The 26133-nt window shown below is 41.6% G+C and overlaps 2 protein-coding genes across 2 annotated transcripts in view; both read right to left on the bottom strand.

Annotated features, from left to right (window-relative positions):
- Positions 1–9936, bottom strand: part of epb41l4b (erythrocyte membrane protein band 4.1 like 4B) — a 43907-nt gene extending 33971 nt beyond the window's left edge. The window contains exon 1 of the mRNA XM_072691936.1: positions 9415–9936. Coding sequence (XP_072548037.1) covers positions 9415–9657 — 243 coding nt within the window. The 5' untranslated portion in view covers positions 9658–9936. The remainder of the gene's footprint in view (positions 1–9414) is intronic.
- A 3464-nt stretch (positions 9937–13400) lies between these two features.
- The window catches only part of ptpn3 (protein tyrosine phosphatase non-receptor type 3), a 39580-nt gene continuing 26847 nt past the window's right edge, over positions 13401–26133 (bottom strand). The window contains exons 18-26 of the mRNA XM_072691922.1: positions 25908–26064; positions 23452–23615; positions 23239–23329; positions 22775–22839; positions 18470–18610; positions 18107–18235; positions 15766–15911; positions 15115–15250; positions 13401–14349 (exon numbers count right to left, since the gene is read on the bottom strand). Coding sequence (XP_072548023.1) covers positions 14269–14349; positions 15115–15250; positions 15766–15911; positions 18107–18235; positions 18470–18610; positions 22775–22839; positions 23239–23329; positions 23452–23615; positions 25908–26064 — 1110 coding nt within the window. The 3' untranslated portion in view covers positions 13401–14268. The remainder of the gene's footprint in view (positions 14350–15114; positions 15251–15765; positions 15912–18106; positions 18236–18469; positions 18611–22774; positions 22840–23238; positions 23330–23451; positions 23616–25907; positions 26065–26133) is intronic.

Genomic DNA, 26133 nt, shown 5'->3' with positions numbered 1-26133 from the left:
CTGGCCTATCCTGACTCCAGCACACACTTGTGAAGCTTCGCATAAACAGCAGGCGAAACCCACCACAGCTGCCACATCCATTTACATGAGCACATGGAAGTCATCCTCCCGATGTTCTACTGAGAGTGACTAACAAATGACGCAGTGCTCAAATGAATAAGGTGCTTCATTTTATCTCCAATCTACACAGTGCTGTGAACAAGTATACGATATGGACAAAAGTATTTGGACACCTGCTCATTGACTGTTTCTTCTGAAATAAAGACGTTTATCCTGCTTTTGTTGGAGCAACTGTCTCTGCTGTCCAGAAAAGGCTTTCTACTCAATTTTGGAGCACTGCTGTAAAGATTTGATTGCATTCAGTGGCTACAGGTCAGGATGCTGCATGATCACCATCCCACCTCATCCCTAACTCTCAACTCATCCCAAATACCTCATTGATGAAGCACAACCATTCAGTTCACACAGTTCCACTGCTCCACAGCTCATTGGTGAGGGGCTTTATACCCCTCTAGCCCACGCCTCACAACAGGTTCATGTCTGCTCCAGCGCATCCTATTGTATTGGTAGTACTTCTCTTCTGGAATTAGACAAGCTGCATGTGTGTGTGTGTGTGTGTGTGTGTATGTTCAGCCATGTCACTCCACTACTGCATTCTCTTCACTGGCTTCCTGTAGCTACTGCCTGCATCAGATTCAAAACCTTGACGCTGGCCTACAAAGGCAAGAAAGGACCAGCCCCTCCATACTTCATGGCAATGGTCAAAAGGTGATCTGCACCAAGAGCCCTTCGAGCTTTAAGTACAGCAAGGAAGACAAGTGTCCAGACTTTTTTCACTCCTGGCACCAAAGTGGTGGAACGCGCTTCCCCTGGGTTTCTGAACAGCAGAGTCGCTCACTGTCTTCAAACACAGACTGAAGACCCACCTCTTCAGAGAATACTTTGGCGAATAGCAGAGTGCTCCTCTTACTGACTTGTGTTTAGTAATGTCTAAACTTAGAGGTATCTTTAAATTATTAGCCTATTCCAACTAGCTGAGGTTTTTCTTGGGTAAATAGCAAAGCACTTTTGTAAGTCGCTCTGGATAAGAGCGTCTGCTAAATGCCTTAAATGTAAATGTGTGTGTGTGTGTGTGTGTGTGTGTGTGTGTGTGTGTGTGTGTACGTTTGAACATCTGTGTCAGCAATGGGTGCAACTTTCAAGTAGTTGAAGGCATCCTTTAGAAGGGGTGTCCACAATCTTTAGGCCATAAAGTGTATGTTTAGATTGAACAGGTCTGGCACTAATCATGTCTGGGTGTGGATAGTGAACTTGAACCAAACTGTTAATTGAATTGGTCTGTCTGTCCACTTGTGTGTTTGTCTTACACTGAAATTAAGCTGGATGACCTCAAGCATTGATGTGACAAATATGCAAAATATTCTTTTACAGAATTGTAAAGTACTACACTTTATACATGCTATTTTACTAAATACAAAAAAAGTATCATATTTGTAATATTAAATATCTACAAATTAATTATATATGAATATATAATTAATGTATAATATAAATGAATATATTTCTGAAGCAAATAAACTGCGTTGGTGACAATCTAAGATCAGTGTTTGTTAGCAACATTAGCATAGCATCACACTTTGCAAATTAAAGAACCCACACAGCAGACAGCAAACATTTTTTGACTGATCAATTGCTTTTGGGGTCAGTGATCTGTTGGTCAGTGTTATTTGTGGACCGAACGTTTCTTTTAAATGTGACCTTGGTTGGTTTGCTTTTTATTTGAAATGGTCTTTTATGGTGCTCCTTTATGACTAAGCAGATACAGCCATAAAATTATCTAATAAAACTTGTCACAAACGTCCTCTAGGGACCAACAAAGTTATATCTTGTAGCTACATCCTGCTTCCTACAGGAACAACTCCACAATCTACCTTTCACTCAGGTCATGTCGCATACCAAGTGCCAGTGCTTGAAATGTGATGGCTTCTGGGATGTGAATGACCTCACCACATTCATAAGAAAGGGATTACTCTGTGACTTAGTTTAAGACTGGCTATTTCTTGCGATGAGACAATGTCAACGGAAGCCTGTTTGCAGGGATTAGAAGCATAAATAAAGAGCAGACAATGTAGTCGAATATTGATCCATGTTGTTTGCCATGTTGTTTGATTGAGGATGTGTCGATCTGGAGGCAGAGGGCAGGCGAGAGATGGGCATGTAATGCTGATGACGAGGGTTTCCTGTTATGACTGGTGTAAACAGCTTGAGCATAGTCAGAGGACATACAGAGAAGATAGAAATATAGAACAAGGGGTAAAAAGAGAAAAAGTCACAAATCTATTGTGTATACATCTATAAAAGAGACTGTTTACACCAACAGCAGACGAAAGCCTGCATCGAGAGTGCTCAAAAGATTACTTTGCAGTCCCTGCCCAGCAGTTTAACAAAATGTAACCTCCAGATTCAGCCCATCCATGGTGCGAACACACATATTCACACTAGTGAATACAGTAATAATGCGCAGAGAGCAACTTGAGGTTAGGTGAATTGCTCTAAGGGCACGCCGGCCTTGGATGCTGGTCATAGGGATGGACCTAGCGACCTCCCGGTCCCAAGTCCTGTTTCTCTAAACTGTAGGCCATGGTTGCCCCTAAAACAAATCGGTGACCAAAGGAGACAGCCCATCTAGCACCTTAGAGCTAAATCTTAAATCAGGGTGGTGGTGTGCGCAGGAGGAGGTTGATGGCACTATCGAACCCCACCCAGAAGGAGGCTAGATCTAGGCCTTAAGTTCAATTAATGCTTCTGTGTTGGAACGAAGCAGAGTCTACACCATGCAGGTGACAGCATTTATACTTTATGTTGATGTGTCTGCATCGCTCTGCAATTACACCTAGCCACAACACTAGGTGGCGATAGGGTTTCTATGCTTCTGTTTTCACTTCCTGCATACTACAAACAACGGTGGCTGAAACTGAGCGGATTATGTTGGAGTTGGAGCTAATAGCTGTGGAATATCAGTTACGTTTGCTGAATTTTTGCAATAGATAAAAGGAGAGACGACACTGGAAGAGATGGTCTGATTCAGTTTTTTCAACTAAATTAAAAATTGGCGACAAAGGCAGAAATACGATGCTATTAAATGTGAACCAACTGCAATGTAGTTACGTTTCCAGGAATATGAGCGTCAGTCTACGGCATAAGATACAACGTAGGATACGTGGCTATGCAGTACGTACGCTGTGCTTATGGTGTAGATTTGACACAGAAGCATAAAATGGTCTTTAGCCTTACTGAAGACCTCTTGGAGGCCCCAGTATTCCTAAAATGGGATGAGTGATGGGATGAGTGATGGAATGAGTGAGGCTCACAGTATTCCTAAACTGGGATGAATGATATTAGATTTAGATTAGATTAGATTTTTGAGTGAGTGAAAGTTCTTTATTCAGTTCCAGACTATGATAAACTCTGTAGGGAATTAGCGGTACACACATTTGTATTGAAAAGGGAGCCAAACCAATCTGCAAGAGCCTTACACATGCTATATGTAGGCTGCTCTAAAAATAGTTCCAGTGACAGTGTAGCAAGGCTGGATTTGGGACACGCCCTGGGGGAGTGGCTATTATTCCCTGCTTTGTGCCCAGCCGCTGCTTCGTTTAACCTTCAACCCCTGACACAGCACGTTACCGCACATGTACTCCCCAACAGATTAACACAAACACTCCCCACATTACTCTGAGTTTTCCTGTTAAACAAACAGACTACTACAGCTTTTTGGTAGAAATCTTCTTTGTTGGCAAAATAATGGAAAACTGACAATTCACTTCCTCTTACTCAAGGGGTCACAAGACTTCTCAGAAGGCTCATAATTAGTCCATGTCAGCTAGATTTATGCCAACGATCCTAAGGCCCACGGTTGTAATGAGAAACATGACACCGATACTACAACATTCCAGATATGCATGTCTTTGAAGCACCTTGATCTTCAGTCTTCAATGGAGGCTACCAAGTATGAAGTGATGCTCATCATAATAGGAGTCGCTACGACTGGAGATGCATGCTAATGCTTTTGACATAGCCTTTGTACTTTCGTAGCAAAAGCTGACAACTGCGAACGTCTATCCATGTTTGCCGCCCTTGCTAAAGCCAGGCAATATCGTTCAAGCAGCCATAAGTACCTTACCAAATTGAATTATGCTTTCAGCAAACCTTAAGAGTCAATCTAATGAAAGGCAGCCCTAAACAAAGTCAAATATGGCCCCAGAGGACTATTTACATGGAGCAATTTATTTTTTTTTACCCTTGGGCCAACATAAACCTTAAACATCAGTCCCCAAAACAGGGTCATCTCTGATCTGATGCAAGCACCTCATCACTGAGTTAAGAAGAACCATAGAATTGGATGTCTGACGAGGGTCAAGGGCTTTATTAGTGATAAACCAATGAATTCACCCAGTCTCTGGAGGTCTATGTTTCTGCTTTAATACTCAGTACCCTAACAAACTGATCCACCCCAGACTTTCTGAATTAGGTGTGTTAGCTTTGGCTTGGAGGCGAAACCTGCAAGAAGGTAAAGCCCCAGCAGGAAGGTTGTCGAAGCTTTACATACACTCATCTTACACTCACACACTCATCATTATGCCCATGAATATCACAATAATACTGGGCTATTAATGATTTTTATGAACTGCTCTTATTCTGGAGCAGAATGAGTGAACAAAACACACAAGCTCCTTGGACTTTCCATTTGTGCTGTGTGGTGGTCAATCCAATGAGTGCCGTCAAACATCCCCTTCTTATGTGAGCACAGAGAAGAGAAGCAACCCGCTGCAGTCAATCATGATCACTAACAGGAAGTAAGGATGCCTTGGGTCTGACAAATTAAGACATTTAGCCGTCACTAAATTAACAGGGTAAGCTCAACACTGCCATAACATTCACGCCCATGAGGATAATGAAAACGTCTGACCACAGCTGCACACTAACAGACTGAGATTATCAATGGAAATGAAAGATACGAAAGATACGAAGTCACATTTTGACAATGTGACCTCTACCGGTCAGCTGAATGGTCCATTTTTGGAACTGTTGGCAATACTAGATCTGCCATGCTTCACAATAAACCTGCTCACAATAGCATAAACAATGGAAAAAGCACACATCGCAGCTGCAAGCATAAGCTGCAGATATATACTATTTATAGGTGGTGTAATCACTTGTGTATATGTGAATCTAGGCCCTGTATCGACAGGCAAATTTATTCAGCCGTATTAGCATAAGACTAAATTTAACTGAATTGTATTTGCATGCATGTACAGTCCTGTGCAAAAGTCTTAAGAGTCTAAGAAAACTCAGAAACACATACTCACATCCGTAAGAGTGTGACTGACTTTCTGTAAAACCACTAAACAACATTAGTATGGATACAAATAAGCATAACCACAGTAAAAAGTAGTCAGACTGTGCTGTTTTTCACTACAGTTATTGGTATTGTTAGTTAGAAGAACACAGGTCTGGTTGCTGACTTCTCAGTCAACTTCAGCCACTGTATGGATTTGATCAGTTCCACCAGCAACTCACCTGATATACCTTAATGAAGGACTGATTAGCTAAAACTAGGTACTGGATAGTAGCTGTAATACAGTACTGAGCTCCCTCAAGGAGAGGTTAGGAAATGGTTAGCTAAATGCATCCACACACATAACATCACCATATATTGGTTATTATTGGTTATTAATTCTTATATACTTGTTTTTATTACATAAACAAATGCATAATGGCCACACAAATATCTTCACAGATGCCTTTTGTACAGTACTGAACACATATTAACAATCTGTTAACACACTGGCTGACTGACATTGTGGTAAACAGCAAATGGCTTGGTGACCTTTAGTTGCTGTGCGATGGCCACATCTTAATCATGCTTGAGTTGCATTACTAAACAAATCGATTCCTCATGTTCTGCAGCTTCAGTGCACACTGGCTTATGATCTGAGCGTTTGCACACAGTGATACAGGTGCGTAAACTGTCACCACCTCCACTGTTGGTCGAGAGGAATAACTAACAGCACATTAACAAACTGACTGCTCAAACTGCATTTGGATTTCATCTCCCCTACCAACGCTGTGGGAATCCATGTCCTCCTTCTGGAATGAGTGCCTGTTTAGACATCTGACAACTGTTGAATTGATTGGTTTAGAGCAGCCTGTTGTGTAAGAAGTGGGTGAGCCATTCCTCAGGCAGTAAAACTGAACTCCCACACAGGTGAGGTGCAAAGGTTTGGCTTTTCAACAATGCGACACAGTCTTCATTGATGATTTAATGATGGTTTAATAGGAGACAATAAGGAGAGTTTTGTCAGCACCTACCAACATTGCAAACATGAATAAAATGGTATCTGTTTTGTCAGAAACTGAAACTAATAATAACAAATAAATTAAAAATACTTTTTTAAAGCAAATGGACATACGGGTTTATTCACATTGATGGGCTCTCCTCGCTAAGTAAACACAATGGTCAATATCGAGGACAGAATTACTGAGGTCATGTCCATATGTTGTACAAATTCTCATGAGAGACCTACTTCACACACAGTGGAAAAAAAAAACCTTACCTCAAACCCAACACTGGGATTAAGATCAGTCTAACCTGCTCCTAACTACAAGATAACATTCACCTCAAGACAAAAACCTAACCCTCTAACTCTTAATCTCTTAAATCCTAATCTCAACACTAAACCTACAACTAATTCCAGGCTTAACAGTCATTCCAAGTGTGATCTTAACTCAAAGCTAGCACTGGTTCTAATCTTAATCCTGCCCCAAACGTACAAAATGGGTTCCACTATTTTTGCAGGTAAAAACACTAGAGTATTGGAGGATTATGTAGAATAATTTGAGTTTAGAATGCCAATCTAAAAAAAAGACTATCTGTTTACATGTCAGCAAAAAGAAAGCATTGCCTCTGTGGCATTTGTGACAAACGTAAGACGAAAGAGCAATACCACACAGAAACAAGACGCCTGATTCACATGATTATTCATTCAAGGTTCACAATCAGAATTGGGCAATTTTTGCTACAGACAAGAAACTGACAATCTTCCAATGTATTAAAGTATTTACTATTTTAGTAAATGTGTGTTGCAGTTGTCTCTTACCTTCACTGCAGGTCTTAAATTCGATTTTATGTTACGTTAAATGGGTAACTGCTTTTCCATTTAAGAATTTAAAGCGTCAGTTTTAATTGTTGCAAATAATCATTTTTGTTACCTTGGCTAACTGCAGTACAGTAAATGTGTCTACTACATTCATTTAAGCCACACAGTGGTCTAAATATCCACCAATATTGCTATAAAGAACAGGAACCTGTATCAGCCATAAAGTAAATCCTTATTGGTGCATTCCAATTATCCAGAACAGCCAGAGCTAATGAAATATCTTCTATCCCTCAACCAAATCCAGATTCAAACAGCAGAAAAGGACAGAAAATGAAGGCAATGGAATTTAAAATGCCATTTTTGTAAATAGGTAGCCCTAGTTCATGATGAAAGCTTGGGGCGACTGACTCACAGACTAATTCTGGTGTAACTGTAACAAGGTGAAGTTCAAAGGTAAAGCATTTTACTAAGCTACACGCTCACTGACCTTTCTGGACAAATCATTCCCTCTATAAAATCCCAACAGGCTCATTTTTGATCTAACCTATTCCCACTACTATTTTATAAAACAGATTTTCCTCATCCCCTGTGGAGCCTAAACGTGATGGGCTGGGGGATTGTTGGGAAGGAATCACAAGCACCATCTGTCAGCCTGGGACGGGACCCAAGCAGGACCAACATGCACACAGGAAATCCATCCAGGCACAGGAGAACACTTATTTGAACAGCACACTAGCTTACTATGCTCGCCTTATTGCTAAGATCCATTTTTACTAAATATCTACTAACTATTAGCTTACCTTTAAATAACCCGAGACCCAACACTTCTCCAATCCAGAATTTAATCTCAGATCTAACCATTAATATGTTCAACCTCTAAGCCGAACACCAACTCTGACTTATCTAATCTTAAACTCAATTAAAGCTAAATGTAAGTCCAACCAGAACTGTAGTTCTAATCTTAACTTAACACTAAGACTAAGCCCAAGTATAACCCTATAATTCCAACCTTACCCTAAACCCTAATTAAATTAAACCTAAATTAAACCTAATTTAATTAAACCTAATCTCTGGTCTTAACCTTAACCCTACCTTAACTCTATTACTTTAGGCTTAACTTCAACCCTAAACCAGAGTTTAATCTTAACTTTAATCCAAACCTAACAGTGGCATTAATCTCTATCCTGCCCCAACCCGAAACATCATAAACACTCTGATCTGTGTCTTAACCCGACCCTAACGTTTGTATGTAGGCCTAGCCGTAACACTCACTTCAAGATTTCGGCTTTAACTCTAAACCTGCTCTAATGCTGGTCTTGATCTTAAACCATTATTATGTTCTACCTCTAAACCGAACACCAACTCCGAATTTAATCTTAACCGCATTTGTAGTCCAACCAGAACTGTAGTTCTAATCTTTAATCCAAACCAGTGGCATTAATCTAAACAGCAATTCTAGTTTAACTCATAAGCCTAAGGATAAGCCTAACTTTAGCACTCAGCTCAACCTTCACCCAAAACATAACCTTTAGTTTTATCTATGGTTTTGATCTTAATCCTAAACTAAAAACTAACCCGAAACATCATAAAACACTCTGATCTGTATCTGGCTTGTAGGCCTAGCCGTAACGCTCACTTCAAGATTTCGGCTTTAACTCTAAACCTGCTCTAATGCTGGTCTTGATCTTAAACCTAAACTTTAAACTCACTTTGACTTTGGGCTTAACGCCAACCGAACTCCACTCCACTCCACCTGCGGTTCGACTGTGGTTGTGGCCTGACTTTAAGACTTACCTCAACCCTAACCAGAAGCCCAGTACCAGCCCAGTACCAGCCCAGTACCAGCCCAGTACCTGATCTTAATCTCAGGTTAACCCTCTCTTAAACCAGAACTGCCTCTAAATCTCAACAGAAACTTCCACTACAACAGTCTCCCCCTGATTTCTTCACGGCTGAGACTGAACTGAGTTTCTCCACATCATGTAACGCAGTGATATTTATAGAGGACTGTTCTCCTCGACCCTGTCCGGGCACCCAGCTCTGCCCAGCAGGCTTATCTCTCAGACAGCAGCCGAAACTTTGTAGTTCAACCAGCAGAAATCAGGGCAGTGAGAACAACCCTCGACTCTTTCACTCTCTGTTTCTAATCCTCCTCCTGCTGCTGCTCTCTGTCCCCACACACACACACACACACACACACACACATCTGTACCAGTGCCCCCCATGCCCTCAACCCGCCACAACAGTTGCTCACCGGCAACTCCACGCTGACATCGGAGCCGTCGAGCAGCAGTACCCTGCAGGTGATGGCCGCCTTGCTGTTGCCCGCGGCTGGGATGTGCACCACGGTTCCTCCGGCCACCACAGCCGCGGCTCCTCCGGCGGTGTGGACCACCTGCTGCTGCTGCGGTGTCCCGCTGCTGCCGTCCAGCTCATCCGAGTGTCGAAAGCGCCTCCGTGAACGGAGACTGAACGTCCTGCGCAGGAAGCCCATCATCCTTTCTCCTTCTCCTTCTCCTTACCCCCCACAGCCACGACAACCGCCACCTACCGCGGGGCACGACAGCGGAGCGACGCGGGAGCTCGAACGCGTTGCTCCGGCGACACGGTCAGCGAGGACGCCGACCTCCACGGGCCGGTCAGTCGGTCGGCCGGTCGTTTCGTGCCCAGAAACAAAACAACAACAACCACCAGCAGCACACCTGCCGGAGCCCCTGGCAGCTTTTAGAGCTTTTTGCTGATTTTTCTTTTTCCTTTTCCTTCTTCTCCGCCTTGCCCCCCCACACACACACCAGCCCCTGCCCCTGCCCCTGCCCCTGCCCCTGCCTCTACCTCTACCTCTACCTCTCACTCTATCGTAATCTTCGTTTCACTAAAGAGGATTAAGAGCCGCAGGCGGGGGGCTCTAACTCCCGGTTGTCGAAGCTCGAGCTCTCCGCGCAGGCTGGGATGGTGTCCGGGCACCCCCTGCTTCTCTGCTCCGATTTCCCCCTTCCTTTCTCTCCTGACCGAAACTGATGCACCTTTCAGGTAAAGTAATCCAGAGGAACTGGCCAGGCGGGCTCCTCCGCGCATGCGCCAAATCACAGCAGCACTCAAACTTTTTTTCGCTCTCTGTGGGTCAGAGTGCGCCGGACAGCGCCACCTGCTGGACACTCGAGAGTCACGACCGCCTTCATACGTGCCTCAGGCCCACAGGATGCACTTAATGTAACCCTCAGGGCTTCGTCAAGGACATTTAGAGAAATGCTTAAAGGGGAATTCATTAATTCTAGGCGTTAAACTCAGCAGACTGCTCTAGAGAGCACTATTTCACACCAGAGCACTGAATTATGTGCTTTTACTTTCCAGTTTTCTGTTTTCTCTCAGGCATCAGGTCTTTTCACATGGATGTCTCATCATTAGCTCCACCTGTCTTTTGTCTGTTACTGACTTCTGGCGCTGCCAGGGATTCTGGGGCCCACAGCTCTAACAATTCTACCCAAACCTTTAATTAACACATTTGTTGGGCCCCTGTCAATCATAGGCCCTTAGAGTCATCCTAACCTTCCCCTCTATACAGCACCCCTGATTGACTGTATGTCATTTTCCTATGTTGAATATATAGTGCAGCTCTGTCTGCTCACTGGCCTTTGTTGTGTCTAGCCTCTTCTTTCATTCACAGCGAAATGTTCTTGTAGTTCCATCCTTTAAAAATTTAAACTCCCAAATCACTATTACAAATATTGTTATTTCTAGAGCCAAACACAGTTCTTCTACCACAAAAGAACCTTTAAAGAACTGTTTAAAGCTCAAAGAACCTTTGAAAGCACCTTCAGTTTCAAGACTGTACTTCTTTAAAAGTTTTATTTTACTGGATTTTATTACAATCATTTTCTTCAAACTTGCTTCATTCACTATATGTTCAAATGTTTGTGGACACCCTTTCTAATGAACGCATTCAGCTATACTTTAAATTGCAACTATTGCTGACACAGATGTGCAAATGCGCATACACACACACACACACACACACACACACACACACACACACACACACACACACACACACATCTTGTCCAGTGCCTGCAGAGAAGTACTACCAACAGAACTGGACTCTCTGAAGCAGATAAACATGAACCTACTGGTACCATGCCTAAAGCCAGATGTTGTCTAGAAGGGTATAAAGTAGAAAGCCTTCCCTGGAAAGTAGAGACAGTTACTCCAACAAAAGCAGAATGCATTTTTAATACCCCCGATTTCAGAGGAAATGAATGTCCCAATACTTTTGTCCATTTTGTTTAAATAAAGGTGCCTTAACACCCTTCAACCACCGATTTATTAAAATGTATGCATAACTGAAGAACTGAAAAACTGTTGCATTGTGCACGCATTGTAGCCAAACAGTGATTTCTACTGCGCAAACACTTTACTTACTCTCCAAAACGTCCAATTAACCCACATGTGTTCCGAATTTACATTTACAATTTTTCAGAGCAGAGCAGCCTTTACATTTGAATGATGCTACACATGTAGGAGAACGGAGAGTTGGAAGAGCTCAAGGACTTATTGGTAGAGTGGTGTGATGGCCCAACCTGGGTATCAAACCCCGATCTTCCACAGGGTGGGCAGCCTTGTTACCTCCCACACTAAATCAAATGCAGCTTTTAATAAAAAATCTTAATGATGGTGGTAAACCTGAATTAAGTTTGCCTTGGGGACTATTTTGCCCTATAAAACCCTGCCTGTGTCCCTTCACCATTAATGCATTCAAAGGTTTTTTTAACACCAATTTCTCTCCAGTTTAGTAATAATCAAGGCCAATTCCACCCACTAACCCAGTCTTCCTTTACCACACACTGTGCCACCAAGCTGCTATCATGCAACATACCACACTCTTCCACAAGGCTCTTTAAGACAGCCTTTGTATCTTTTTGAGCTGGCAGTAATGCAACAACACCAGTCAGTTTAACACACTTGGAGGAGAACTCTACAACCATTTCTGTTCTGTCCATTGTGCTTATCGATATGGGGTGATGGAAGCCCATCCTACCCTCCTAGAGACAGTGAGGTCATTTGTTCCTTCTTAGAATCCCAGACAAGGATGACTGTAACATCTCCAGGGATCAAACCTGCAACCCCCTGACAATGGGGTCAAAAGTTTGTAGATGCAAATGTGTAATAACCTTTTGTAAGGTAGGTTTTATTGGCATTAAACTCATGTGTGGTTCCATTCACCACCACCATTTTTAGTTTTCCCCATGGTTCTGTACACTGGGTGAATAATTCTGAATGAACAGACCAATAGGAACTTTTTAAATAACATGAAATAAACTCTTATTTGCATTGACTTCCAGTTAAGGACATTTCTGCCTTCTCCTCTAAAGTAATCATTTTGGAGATAGATGTTTTCCATTGGACAGCAATGAAACGAAAATGGCCTTTTCTGTTTTCTGTATTCTCTCAGGCTTTAAGTCCACTTTAAGACAATGCATTCAGTCATCTTTTGGTTTATTCTTGATTTAGTCTCATTATTAATCGCTCCCGTCTCTGGTCTTTTACTGGGTTTTTTATTTAATTCGTTTATCTACCTGTTATTTTCCTCTATTAAATGTGTTGCATAGTTCTGTCCACTCATGGACAGTGCTTGTTTTGAGTCAGTGCGGTCAAATCGGTAGCTAGTTCATTTTTAACCTTAGTTCAATTCGCTTGGGCAGGTGTGAACAAAGAAATTGCACTCCGATGCGGACCAAAACAACCACAAGACCCTTGGGAGGAGGTGGGCTTGGTCTCAAACTAACTATGGAGTGGTTTCTTTGTGGTGAGAACATGATAAATATCAGGTGTACTCCACAAGTTTGAGAGAAACGGTAGTTTAACCTGGTATAGCACCCAGACAATCAATGCCGTCGTGGCAAGTTAAACTGCACAGAAATATACACTCGTCCAGAACATAGGACCTTCTTCCTGGATTTACTTCCAGCTCCAGGTCTGACCAATAAGTGGTGAGAATGTTTTCATGTGGTTTGTTGTGAGGCATTTTGGTGAGCTTGGATTTTTCTGTACCAAACCAAATCAAACCAAACAGAAAAAGTTCCAAGTTTTCTTAAATTCAAATAGTGTAAATGGGGAGCTTTTATTGTGCAACACTTGTTGTGATTAACCTTTATGAATAGTGCCTTAAACCCCCTTCCCCAAATCCAATAAGGATTAAAGACCCTGTTTGTAAGTCACATCTCTCAGAAATAAGGCAACACCACCTGCATCAACAATTCCATAACTTTATTATTAGCACAGTTGATGGTCGATTGTTTTAGTTTGTAGCATCCCAGTGTTGAACAGGCCTACAGTCTGTCTGTCTCTGTGTGTGTGTGTGTGTGTGTGTGTGTAAGCTGTATGAATCAAAAAACAAAAAAAGTGACAAAGTGCTTTATGTCCCCTCCCATGATCCATGCAGATGTGAAGGCGCTGCCGGTCTTGATTGCAGTGATCGCGACATCCTCAAAGTCATCTGGATCAGCTGCAGCTGTGGGATTTGGTGTCTGATTCGGAGCAGCAGGGCAGTGCGGCTGAACCCAAACATGCTTGAATGAGCCCTTGTTAAGTACCTCGGCATATTCATCTCTGACTACAAGAGCTGTTAGCTCAAGTGTTTGACACAGTGAGGGGAACGACGGCTATGTTATGTGATACGTTCAGCAATTGCTTGTCAGTTTTGTTGAGGCACCCTAGGAAAGCGACCTGACATATATTCGAACAATCCTTCCTTTTTGAAAAAAAGAGAGAGAAACGATGCTAGCTCAGTGATGCGACAGATCCAGGTGATACTGTGACCTGGAATTCAAAGCTAGGGCACTACGGTTAAAGGAGAAGAGACTGCATATCCATTCTAGGAACTATTCTCCCCTTTTCTCCCTTTCTCAACTCGTCTTTAACGAATATGCTCATTTCTACGTGTCCTTCTTTCTACTTCTTTTACAGCCATCTTTATTTTAATCAGTGCAGAGGAAGGTGTCTATATATCTCTCACTCTCTTTCTCTCTCTTAGTGTATCCATCATCCCTACCACCACTTTTGTTTTTCTCCCTCCATTTCTGTATTCCTGTCCATCCCGCCTGTTCTCCTCTTGTCAGCTGCTGGGTGTCTGGCTGGGTTTGAATCTCTCTCGGTACACACGCAGGATGGCCTCACACACAAAGCTGAATTGGCACTGAAAAATGAGTACACACACACACACACACACACACACACACACACACACACACACACACACACACACACACACACACACACACACACACACACACACACACACGAAAAGCAACAATGAAAAACGCCCTGCAGTGCTGCATGGAGTGTCAGTGTGTAAATCTTACCCAACAATTTGATGTGTTAAAAATGACAACACTGTACACCTAATCCTTCTACACTCTATGTCCAATTGTTTGCTAATAGATGTGCACACACATAGCTTGACTAGTCCCTGTAGAGAAATATTGCCAATAGAATAGGCAATAGGCTGTTGTAAGACTCTCTGGAGCAGATAAACATGAGCTTATTGGCACAATGTCAAATGCCAGGTATGGGCTAGATGGGTGTAAAGCCCTTCCCAGCATTTGTTTGTTTTTGCAACTATGTTTTCTGGAATGATGGTTGGTGCTCTATCCAAAACTTTTGGGATAAGTTAGGAAGCTGGGGATGAGGTCGGGCGGTGAACATCCAACATTCTGACCTTACTAAAGCTCTTGTCGCTGAATGCATGAATCAAATCCTCACATCAGTGCTCCTAAAACTAAATAAATCTAGTAGAAAGCCTTCCCTGGACAGTGGAGACAGTCACTCCAACAAAAGCAGGTAAACTGTTTTTAATACCATTGATTTCACAAGAAAATACATGAGCAGCTGTCCCAATACTTTTGTCCATGTAGTTTATATAGGCATAGGTGTGTGCATGTGCATGTGTTTGTGTGTGTACCGAGGTTTGGACCATCATGGCTCTTTGCTCCCTCAGTGAAGTGACAATCTCAAGAGGATACACAGGCTTTGTGCTCTCCATCAGGATCAGGGCCGTCTCCATGGTGATGAGCACACCTGTCCGCCCAATCCCAGCGCTGCAGGGAACACGTTTTCAGTTACTTAAGTGCGTAACTCACTGTGAACAACAGGTCAAAACACCCCCCACGTTTTCCAGTAGTCCAATGGCAGTGCTACATGGCCCAGACAAGCACACTTTCCTTGTTTCACTGCCCTAGTAATGACTTTCTAACTGCCACTCCACCTGTCAAACCTGTAGCTCCCAGTCTTCTCTTTACAGCTAAAACTTTAAACTTGAGAGATCATGTGAGCTGCCTATCACACAAGCTGTTGACTCTCAGTAACCTGTCCTTTGATGCTGTTGTAGATTTAAATAATTTTATAATAATTATAATCATTTATAATCATTTTAGTTTTAGTTCATTTTCGTCCTTAAAAGCTCTGTCAGTTTACTGCTTACTTTTGTACAGCTTGAACGGTGGACTCTGTACTATTTTAGATTACACACTGCTTAAATAGCAATATAAAAACTGGGAGAATGGGGGGGGGGGGGGGGGGGGTGTATGTTCAGTAAGTGTGTCTACATGCATACCTGCAATGGACCACAAGTGGTTCGTTGTCTCTTCGTTTGCTTCTCATTGCCTGGACCAAGTCCAGAAAGTCTGAAGAATCGTCTGGTACACCATGATCGGGCCAGGCAACATACTGTAGATGTGTGATTGAGCGCTGCTGTCCCAGCTGAGAGACAGAGAGAGAGAAAAGAAGAGAGAAAAGGAAAGGTTGTTTGTGTGTGAACGCATGTTTGCTGAGAGGAAAGACAGACGTGCCTGGGCATGCTCCTTTTTCCTTGCTAGGTTGCAGAGATACTGAAGTGGAAAACAGGAACACAAAAACAGGTACACATGTATGCCCACACATGAGCACAGTTGGTCACATGACATTCAGAGCCGTTCAGGACTTCCACTCAGCAGCTGAGTGAGGGCGGTAGGAATGAGTGGCACATTTACTCAGTTGGGGAAAATGTGAATGAAGTCTACTACTGTTTAAAAGCCTGGAATAACTTAATAATTAATAATTGTTTATTTCAACAAATTATCAAACAAATTATTATGAATAATAATCCATTGATTAAAATATATATCATTCAGCCATAACATTACCACAACTGACCGGAGAAGCAAAAAGCACCCAGTAATGTTTGTAACCAGGAAACTAATTTATTAGGCAGTAAGTGAACAGTGATGTGATAAAAGCAAGAAAATGGGAAATATGTGCAAGGATAAGGATAAGGACAAGAGTCAAACTGTGATGGCCAGACAACTGGGTCACAACATCTTCAAAACATCAGGCAGGTCTTGTGTTTTTTTCCAGGTATGCAGTGGTCAGTACCTGAAGCAAAAGTGCTCCAAAAAAAGGATAACTGCTGAACCAGCGACAGGGTCGTGGGCACCTAAGGCTCATTAATGCAATCCATAAAGGTCCCACCTCATAACTTACAGGACCTTAAAGGATCTGCTGCCAACGTCTCAGCGCCAGATACCACAGAACGCCTTTAGAGGTCTTGTGGAGTCTGTGCCTCAAATGGTCAGGCCTGTGGTGGCAGCACGAGCAGGAACTAGTCAATATTAGTCACTGTGGTACTAATGTAATGTCTGATAGGTGTATACTTTAATTTTATCCCTTCTACAATTCTTCTATTTTTTTTACAGCCTTCTCTGGAGTAACTACAACTAATGATGTTGCAGTTCTGGCATTGTTTTCTACTATTGAAAACATGGAAGCCAAACTTTTGAATGGTTCTGTATGCTTTCATCAACTATGACGAGATAAATGCATTTTTTTCATTAAAAAAACCTAAAATGTTATAAAATTCTCATTTCAGTCATGAAACATCATCAATCATGCTCCAGCATATTACATCCCTTCACACAGAATGGGAGCAGCCTAGAGAATGATAAATGTTAGACCAACGTAGTTCACCACTACTGCTTAAAATGTGTCAGAGGCTGTAAGTACAGTGAAGATGTGGGGGGTGGGGGGTTGGGGTGCTGTGCTGCGCTCGCCTCACCTTGGTGTGAGGTCCTGAGTAAAAGCGGCATCAAGGTCAGAGAAGCAGACTAATTCATCTACTGTGACAAATCAATTTAAAGAGCAGCACATCGTGAGTGGCCTTGCTCCCTGATGCACGAATCCACTTCTCTTTTGTTTCCTTTCTTCCTTTCATGCACGCGTGCAGGCGCACATACAGACAAAACGTGAGCAGTGTATGGCCGACGAACGTGTGATATAACCTCCGTCTGCTGTCCGTGCTGAGATTAACTCCCACCAACTGAGACAACAGATGGGTCTCTGTTCTCCAGCAATGATATTGAGTGTGTGTGTATGTATGCGAGTGTGTATCTATGTGCATGCATGTGTGCATGGACCTGTGGTGTTGGCTGTGAAATGATGTGGCCTGTGTGCCCACACATGAACAGAGATGCTAATGTAAATGTGTACAAACAGGTGTACATGTTTACACATTCATTTTTTTTCTTTTCTTGAAGGCGGTCCAATTCAACCTACTGTAAAAATGCTGTTTTAGAGGAATTTGTGTTCATAAGAACTACATTCACATTAAAATTAATTAAAATATGAGAAAGTCATGATCCAGTCAGCTACTTGTTTCTATTGCCACTTTACAATTGGTCTAAATATGGAAATACAAATCTCACAATCTACTGTAATTTATTGGGGTTTTTTAAACTGTGGAAAATTACACCCATTTTCTATCTGTAACTACACTATATATTAGTCATATGCAAAATTTGGGCAACCCTATTCAACAAATCCTCATTTTAGAGCACTATTCTTTTTTATTTTCTACATTTAACATAACATCTTATATACCTCCATAGTTCCAAGCATGTAGTATGTGTGTGTCTATGTCATACCTGAGTGTGTGTGAGCGTTAGCTCTCTGGTCACATAAGCCAGGTTGCACTCTTCTGAATGGCAGCACACTTGAAGATACCCATAGTCCTTCACTTCAGGGGGATGAGGCCAGTACTGGTGGCATTTGGTCTAAAATGGTGCAGAGATTATTAAGCAAAGCGCACACACACAAAGACACACACACAAACACAATATCAAATCACCCTTAGGAAAGAATTCAGACCACATGGTTACCAAGCAACAGTCAAGCAGGGCTTAAGAATACAGCAGTCACAATAAGCTGTGTGTTCGTGATGGGTATCCAAGTGAGTTGTGAGTATATTTGTGTGTGTGTGTGTGTGTGTGTGTATATATGTGTCCCACCCGTCCTCTCTCAGTCAATGTGGTCAACATGATTATGACAGTCGCTCCCTGCTCCCACACACTCCTCCAGAAGTGGGTACAAGTGTGAGGCAATGGCCCCTGTGCTGCCACATACTGCAATACGCCACCCGCTGGCTCAGTCTAAAACACACACACACACACACACACACACACACACACACACACACACACACACACACACACACACACACACACACACACACACTTCAGATTAATTTCAGAATTACGGTTAGTCTGATTTTATTTACATCTGTCTGATCTGTTTATTAGAACACTTAGAACCAGGGACTACATAACATGCACTATATGGAATTTCCCCACTGCGGGACTAATAAAGGACTATCTTATCTTATGGACATAAGTATTGTGACACCTGCTCATTCATGGTTTCTTCCGTGATCAGGGGTATTATAGAAGAGTTCATTCTGCTTTTGTTGGAGTAGCTATCTCTACTGTCCAAGGAAGGCTTTCTTACAGACTTTGGAGCACTGTTGTGAAAATTTGATTGCATTTAACAACAAGAGCATTAGTAAGGTCAGGATGTTGGATGATCACCACCTCACCTCATTCCAAAAGTATTGGACGGAGTACTTTTTTCCGAGAACTCGGTTCCACTGATTTATACCCCTCTAATCAAATCCTGGCATTAGGCATCATGCCAGTAGATTAATGTTTTTTTTTACACCAAATAGTCCTGTTCTACTGGCAGTGCTTCTTTACAGGGACTAGACAAGCTGCATGTGTGTATGTGTGCATTTGCACATCTGTGTCAGCAATGAATGCAACCCATTATATTTGATAAATGCATTAAAATAGTTCAGCTTGCTTGTATATGCTTGTGGATCAACTTCAGTGTAATGCAGTGTAGTGTAGTGTAGGTCATACAAACACAACTGCCCTCATCCTATTACACATGCAGAACACATAATAGAGAACATACTGTTGTAGAAATGTGAAGCTAGTTTGCGACTGTTATAAATATCATGCTGAGTCTTGCGTGAATCTTCGCTTTTTAGATCAGCACAAATACTGGAGCCAAGTTGATGCAAATTACATAAATTGCATACAATAACTCCACAGTATCTGCAAAGTACTGACATCATCTCATACAAGCCCTTTCAGTTCTTGTTTTTCTGTGAGGAACTTCTAACTTCAGCAGATGAAATGAATGCCTGGATGAATATGAGCTTGTTTGTCTAATGAACGACGTTGCACTTTCGCTTAATGAACTCCTTGGTTGCCTTTGCTATGCTCCCCCCCTCTCAGTAAATGGCCAATGAGTCTGGTGGGAATTAATAGTAAGTGGTCATGTCAAAGGTTTACTGTACACACGTCAGGGTTCTGCCTAGATTTTTCATCATTGGAGATAAATTAACCAGTTATACATCCCATCTTACGTAGTGTGCCAGCCCACTGAAATGTATGCAGACTACATATACACAGTCATATCAGAATATAATGACCACGCCTGGTTTGCAATGAACTCGGCCCATTCTATCAGCTCCACTTATCAATAGAAGCACTTTGCTTTATAGTTACAGACTGTAGTTCATCTGTTTCTCTGCATACTTCGGTAGCCTCCTTTCACCCTGTTGCTGTTCAGGACCCCACAGGACCACCACAGAGCAGGTGTTATTTAGGTGGTGGGTCATTCGCAGCACTGCAGTGACACGAACATGGTGGTGGTGTTGCCCTGTTAGAGAGGATCAGACACAGCAGTGCTGCTGGAGTTTTTAAACACTATGTCCACTCACTGTCCACTCACCCTACCTAGTAGTTTCACCTTGTAGATGTAAAGTCAGAGACAGAAGCTCATCTGATGCTGCACAGCTTGTTTGGTCCTTTATCAGTGGTCACAGGGTGCTGCCTACAGGATGCTGTTGACTGGATATTTCACATACGAACAAACTAACACACCACAATCATAGCAGTGTCACTGCAGTGCGCACACAAACACACACAGACCTTTACAATATATTATGTTTAGATTAAAATTTCTTTAACATTGTAAACAAGATTGCTTTTTAATTTACATCTTTTATTTAAAAAAATCAAAAAGGTAGAAATCCTGCATGGTCAGTACTTAGAAACGCTCCCTTTGGCCATTTTCACAGCTTGTAAACAGTTTTTGTAGTAGGTCTGAGTCTTTCTATTCTTGTTTGGGGGGTTTCTATGTCTGTGAGATTCTTATAGTTACCTCTTTTATAATAGATTATATATAATTTCGATTATAATAATGGCCTCTTTTCATGTTCAGCTTGTTTACAGATGTGAGATGCATGGATTTAATAAATACCAGCAAGTTGCAACTTCTTCCACTTACCAGTGAAATATTCTCTGTGCCACTGGCTGCAACATAAGCCCAAGCATGATCGATCCACCCCTGTACTTCACAGCAAGGTGGTTTTGCACTCTATTTTCTCCAAACATAGCTTCTCTCACTGCAGCTAAAAATAAAAGTACTATTTTAACTTCATCTGTACGCTGAACTTGTTTCCAAAATGCATCAGGCTTGTTTATCTGTCAATTAATTTTGTGGTGAGGACAGAAGACATTTTGTCTGAGAACTCGTCAATACCTGTCACATTTGTGCAGGTGTTGCTGCACAGTAGAACAGTGCATCACCACTCTAGAGTCTGCAAAAGCTTTGTGAAGGTCTTATGCAGTCACATGGGGGTTTAAATTTGCCTTTCTAGCAACCCTACAAGATCTCTCTGAAAGTGTTCTTGGTTTTCCAGACCTAAACATGCCCTGTACTGTTCCTGTTAAATGCATTGCGTAATTACAATACAGACTAAGGAAAGGCTACCTGAATATTTATAGAGCTTTGAAATTAGCATCACCTGGCCTTTCCTAACAATATCTGTGAACAAGCCACAGCCATAACAAGCTAATTTAGATCTGAGACCTTGGTAAAAGTTATCTGAGAGCTTAAATCTCCTGTATGGAGCTCCTTTCATTTTTTCATACTCTAAAACTGTACAAAACAAAGCTAAACTTATTAATCTTGCATGCTGAAAACTACTGAAACAAATGTTACATCTTAAATGTCATACTTTTAGGAGATCAGTCAGGATATCTTCTACTCACTACAATTCACAGTAACAGACATTTGAACCAGGGGTCCCAAACGTTTGAATGCCAATGTATATGCACATAAAAAAAAAATAATAATAATAAAAAAAAAACAGCTTGAGCTAAACTTTCTGACTTATTTCTAGCCTTTTGATTAATTAGCTATTATGCAGATCAGGGGTATAAATGCACAATATATCATTTGCAAACTGCTTTCGCAATGTTTGTTTTTGCAATAATGATATGCTAAAATGCAGCAATATGCAGATAACCCTTCTATCCAATCGCAGTGTTCTACATTGTGTGCAACCAGTAGGCATCTTGATCATTCACTGTTGCAGATAAGCATTTCTGTGATGTCTTGGTGAACCAACGCATCATAGTGTTAGAACTTCAGATGTAACACCATTTCTAAATGGACGTCATCTTAAGGTAGAATGAATGTAAGGTCTTTGGCCACTGTTCAGATACCCTATGTTTATGGACACCACTTCTAATGAAGGTATTCAGTTGCTTCAAGTTACACCCATTGCTGACACAGACATCCAGATGAACAGACACAGCGCTTGTCTAGTCCTGCCAATAGAATAGGACTCTCTTGAGCAGATAAACATGAAACTACTGGCACCATGACCAATGCCAGCATTGAGCTATGGAGATGTGAAACTGTGTTCTCTGGAATGATCGTGGTGCTCCATCCAATGCTTTTGGGATGAGTTGGGCATGAGGTGGGGTGGTGATCATCCAACATCCTGACCTCACTAACACTCTAAATGCAATCAAATCCAACCAAAGCCTTCCCTGGAGAGTCGAGACAGCTACTCTAACAAAAGCAGGATAAACTCTTTCAAACTTTTTTTAATACCCTTGTGTTTGGAAGATACAATGAATCAGCAGGTGTTTAAATACACTTGTCGATATAGTGTATTGACAAGAGTCTGAGCAGCAAAAAAAGCACTGGAAAATAAACACACTAAACATTGATCCATCGTCTGAGACATCATTTTAAACAGCTGTACCAGAGAGTGACTAACTACCCAGAGAGCCACACTTAAAGCAGTTCATCTATTCATAAGTGCACAAGTTGCAACACTGTATTCACAGCTTTAAAGACTCTCAAAAAAGGCTTGGAAATACGTATGAACCTCAAGACAAATATGAGTCACCAACAAGGACGTGTGTGAGAGAGAGAAAGGGTTGACTACTAGCCTTCACATGACTGGCATTGATGTAATTATCCTCCTCAGCCTGCAACACCACCCTGGTGAGGTCATCTGAAGGGAGCAGAGGGAGAAACCCAGCAAAGAATGAGGAAGTGAGGATTTAGGGATTATCCGCAAATGCTTCTTCTAACTAGTTTCTACAGAGAATTATATCTGACCCTCAAATCAAATAAAATCATACATTCAACCTTAGCCCTAATCCACTCATGTCTGGTGATGACTGAAGCAAGGCTATGCAACAGCTGTCTTATAAATCAACCAGCACTGAATGCATCCAGGTTCAGAAAAACCAAACACTTTCTCATGCTGAAACAAAAGCAATGTAAAAGTGCAATACCAGCAAACAGTAACCAGCAGTGACATGTTTCACATGACCTAAATGCTCACAGTGTCAGTTGTCACAGGGAGGAACAGCTCAGTCATCAATGACCTCAGTAGAAAGCAACTTACACGGCAATACGTCTTTGTATCGATTCTTGTCCAGGTTCTCAGACTGCTTTGCGCAAGACATTAACAATCCGGGTTTCTTCCTGTACAACTTCTGTGAGTAGTAAAACACACACGCACACACACATGCGAGGATCATCGTTATCAAACATATCATTCACATGCTTCAGACACACATGCATCCACACACATGCAGACACACTTGCACATCCCAACCTCAAACTGCATGAGCAAGGTGCCAGAGGTCAGTCCTCTGTCCAGACGGGCCATGGACTCTTCCAAAGTCTCTCCAGATGGGTGACTGGGAGGCGGGGGCATTTCTTCTTGAAGGCTGAGGCCACCACCAAACTGCAGAGAGGTTTCAGCTCGCAAAGAGATGCCTGTAATGACGATATAGGAGTGAAGTAGTCCAGTTACGGAGTGGATATACACAGTAGTCTTGTACATCTAGCATACGGGTGCCTATGCATGTATACAATTACTGAATGTAGCCCTTCTGTTGCTATTCCGTCAGCCACTCCCTGTATGTACTCAGCCACCTTCGAACCATGTCAATCAATAAAAAAAAAAAAACACCAACAAATAAATGTGCAACAAGGAGTGATGGCACAGACAAACCATTGATATTTTCATAAAGATTCTTTGTAAAGAATCTGTTAGTAAACAGAACATTTACAGCAACATCTTTAACTCTTTAGCAGTTGGTTGATAATGATTGGTAAAACTGTGTTCCTGAAACCTCATTTAGCAATTTTTAGATTTGTTTTTGAAATGCGGATACGCTAGTCAGCCAGCTGGTTGACTTGCCCAGTTAGGGTAATTCTAGGTATGAACTTACAAGTACAATCACTGTAATACAACAGAACTAGAATATAATCACTTTTATAGTGCTAAAGAAATATATGTCGGTCCCTTTAATTACAGCATGAAATACATGTTGGAGACAAATGCGATGATATAGATGGCTGTCGCTATAGCTAGTATGCACAGTGTTATTTAATGAGACTTAGCTATGTGGACTAATGGCAGAAACAATTAGCACTACTAGATTATATCTTATTATGTAAAGAGTAATTTGCTTTGAAGATCTGCCAATCTGAAGATCAAATGCATACAATTCAGCCTAGCAAGGAAATTGGTTATCTGATCTTGTGCAAGGTTTGTGCTGAGCTAATGTTAGTGTAAAATTCTGTAAGCCTTAACTGGGCCACTCAACCGAGTCGTCACGCACACTTTTCACATACAGAAACGTGACAATAAAATGTGTCTGTTTCAACAGAAATAGAATTATTAGGTTTTTTTATACCTTAATTTTTTTGTGTAGCTTAAAGGAAATAGAGCCCTATCATGCCAACAATTTCTTGTTTCTCAGCTTTTAGACAATGATATCCTTTTACCACACTGCAAAAAAGTATATATATATATATATATATATATATATATATATATATATATATACATAAAATATAATCAGCATTATACATTTTACTCAATGAGAGGAATAATTTAAACAGCCGAAGATGGGTTTTGCTGAGGTTTTAGTATACTAAATCAACCATAAAAAATTGGCTGCACTGTTACAATGTCTGTTAAAGGGTTAAATGTGTCAAATGTTCTTCACATTTGCATCTCTTTTACAGAAGTGGTTCTTTATGGAACCAAAAGTGGTTCTTCTATTGCATCACTCAAAGAACCCCTTTAAAAAAAAAAGACTACTGCAGACCTTCTCAGCATAGCAGTGGCATCAACATAGTAGTGGAACATTAGTGTGTGGTGCATTGGTGTGAGTGTATTATCTGCAGATGTGTTGCTGGGATATTAAACACGGTGTACACTTACTAACACACCTAACTTGTTGGTACATCTTGTATGTGTACAATTGGGGACTAATGCAAATTATACAGGGCAGAATGAGCTTCAGTTACCTTCTAGTCCTTCATCAGTAGTCTGTTTCTGACCACAGGACCACTGTTGGCTGGATATTAACACCATGGTTTACTATTCTCAACCCAGGAGTGACACTGAAATGCTTACAAAAAACTAAAAAGCTGCACATGCACTAACAAACCACCACCATGCTGGTGTTACTGTTGTGCTCAGCAGTGGTCATATGGAGACATAAGGTGACTGGCAGGCTGTCCATCATCAGTCAATAATTCTATATATCTACACTGTTGTTTATAAAAAAAAATAATAAAAAAGGAAAAAAGGAAAGCCATAGAAAAAACACTTTGGTTCCATGAAAAATTGTGTTTCTAATGGAGATCTGAGAATGGAGTTGTTTTACATCCCCCATCTCTCTAGAAAGATAGATAGACAATAGATACTTTATTAATTCCAAAGGAAATTTAGCAATTACAAACATGGTTCCTTATGAAAACAAAAGCGGTTATTCTATGGCATCACTCATAATGTAGAGAACCATGTGTAGCACCTTTATTTTTAAGAGTGTATATGGTAGATTTCTAATGCAATAGGCAATAACTGTAGGTACAAGGGTGTAATACACCAGCAATTTAGTGGGTACCAAGGCCTCCAAGCTACATGGGCCAAGGTAAGGTCTGATCATACAAAATACATGGTGACTGAACTACCTGACATCCCGCAGGCCTACAGTTAAGTCGCCCGGACAATCAAGCAGTGTGAAGGGAAGCAAAAAGTAAGATTCTTACCTTTTCTCCGTACAAGCAGAGCAAGTTCCTTGCTGTGAGACTCTCTGCTGGCTTTGATGAACATAACCACCTGCTGATGTGTGTGTTCTGAAATGTCTCGCCCATTGATCAGCAACACTTGATCTCCTTCCAACAATGCCGGCACACAGCGACCAGCCTGCAACAAAGACGCTGTGTTACACATGCAAACACGCGCAAAACACAAACATGACCTGTTAGTGCTGCT

This window comes from Salminus brasiliensis, chromosome 1 (assembly GCF_030463535.1).
Source record: "Salminus brasiliensis chromosome 1, fSalBra1.hap2, whole genome shotgun sequence".
Classification (NCBI taxonomy): Eukaryota; Metazoa; Chordata; class Actinopteri; order Characiformes; family Bryconidae; genus Salminus; species Salminus brasiliensis.
The sequence above is the reverse complement of the archived record's forward strand: the minus strand, read 5'-3'. Positions and strand labels throughout refer to the sequence as shown.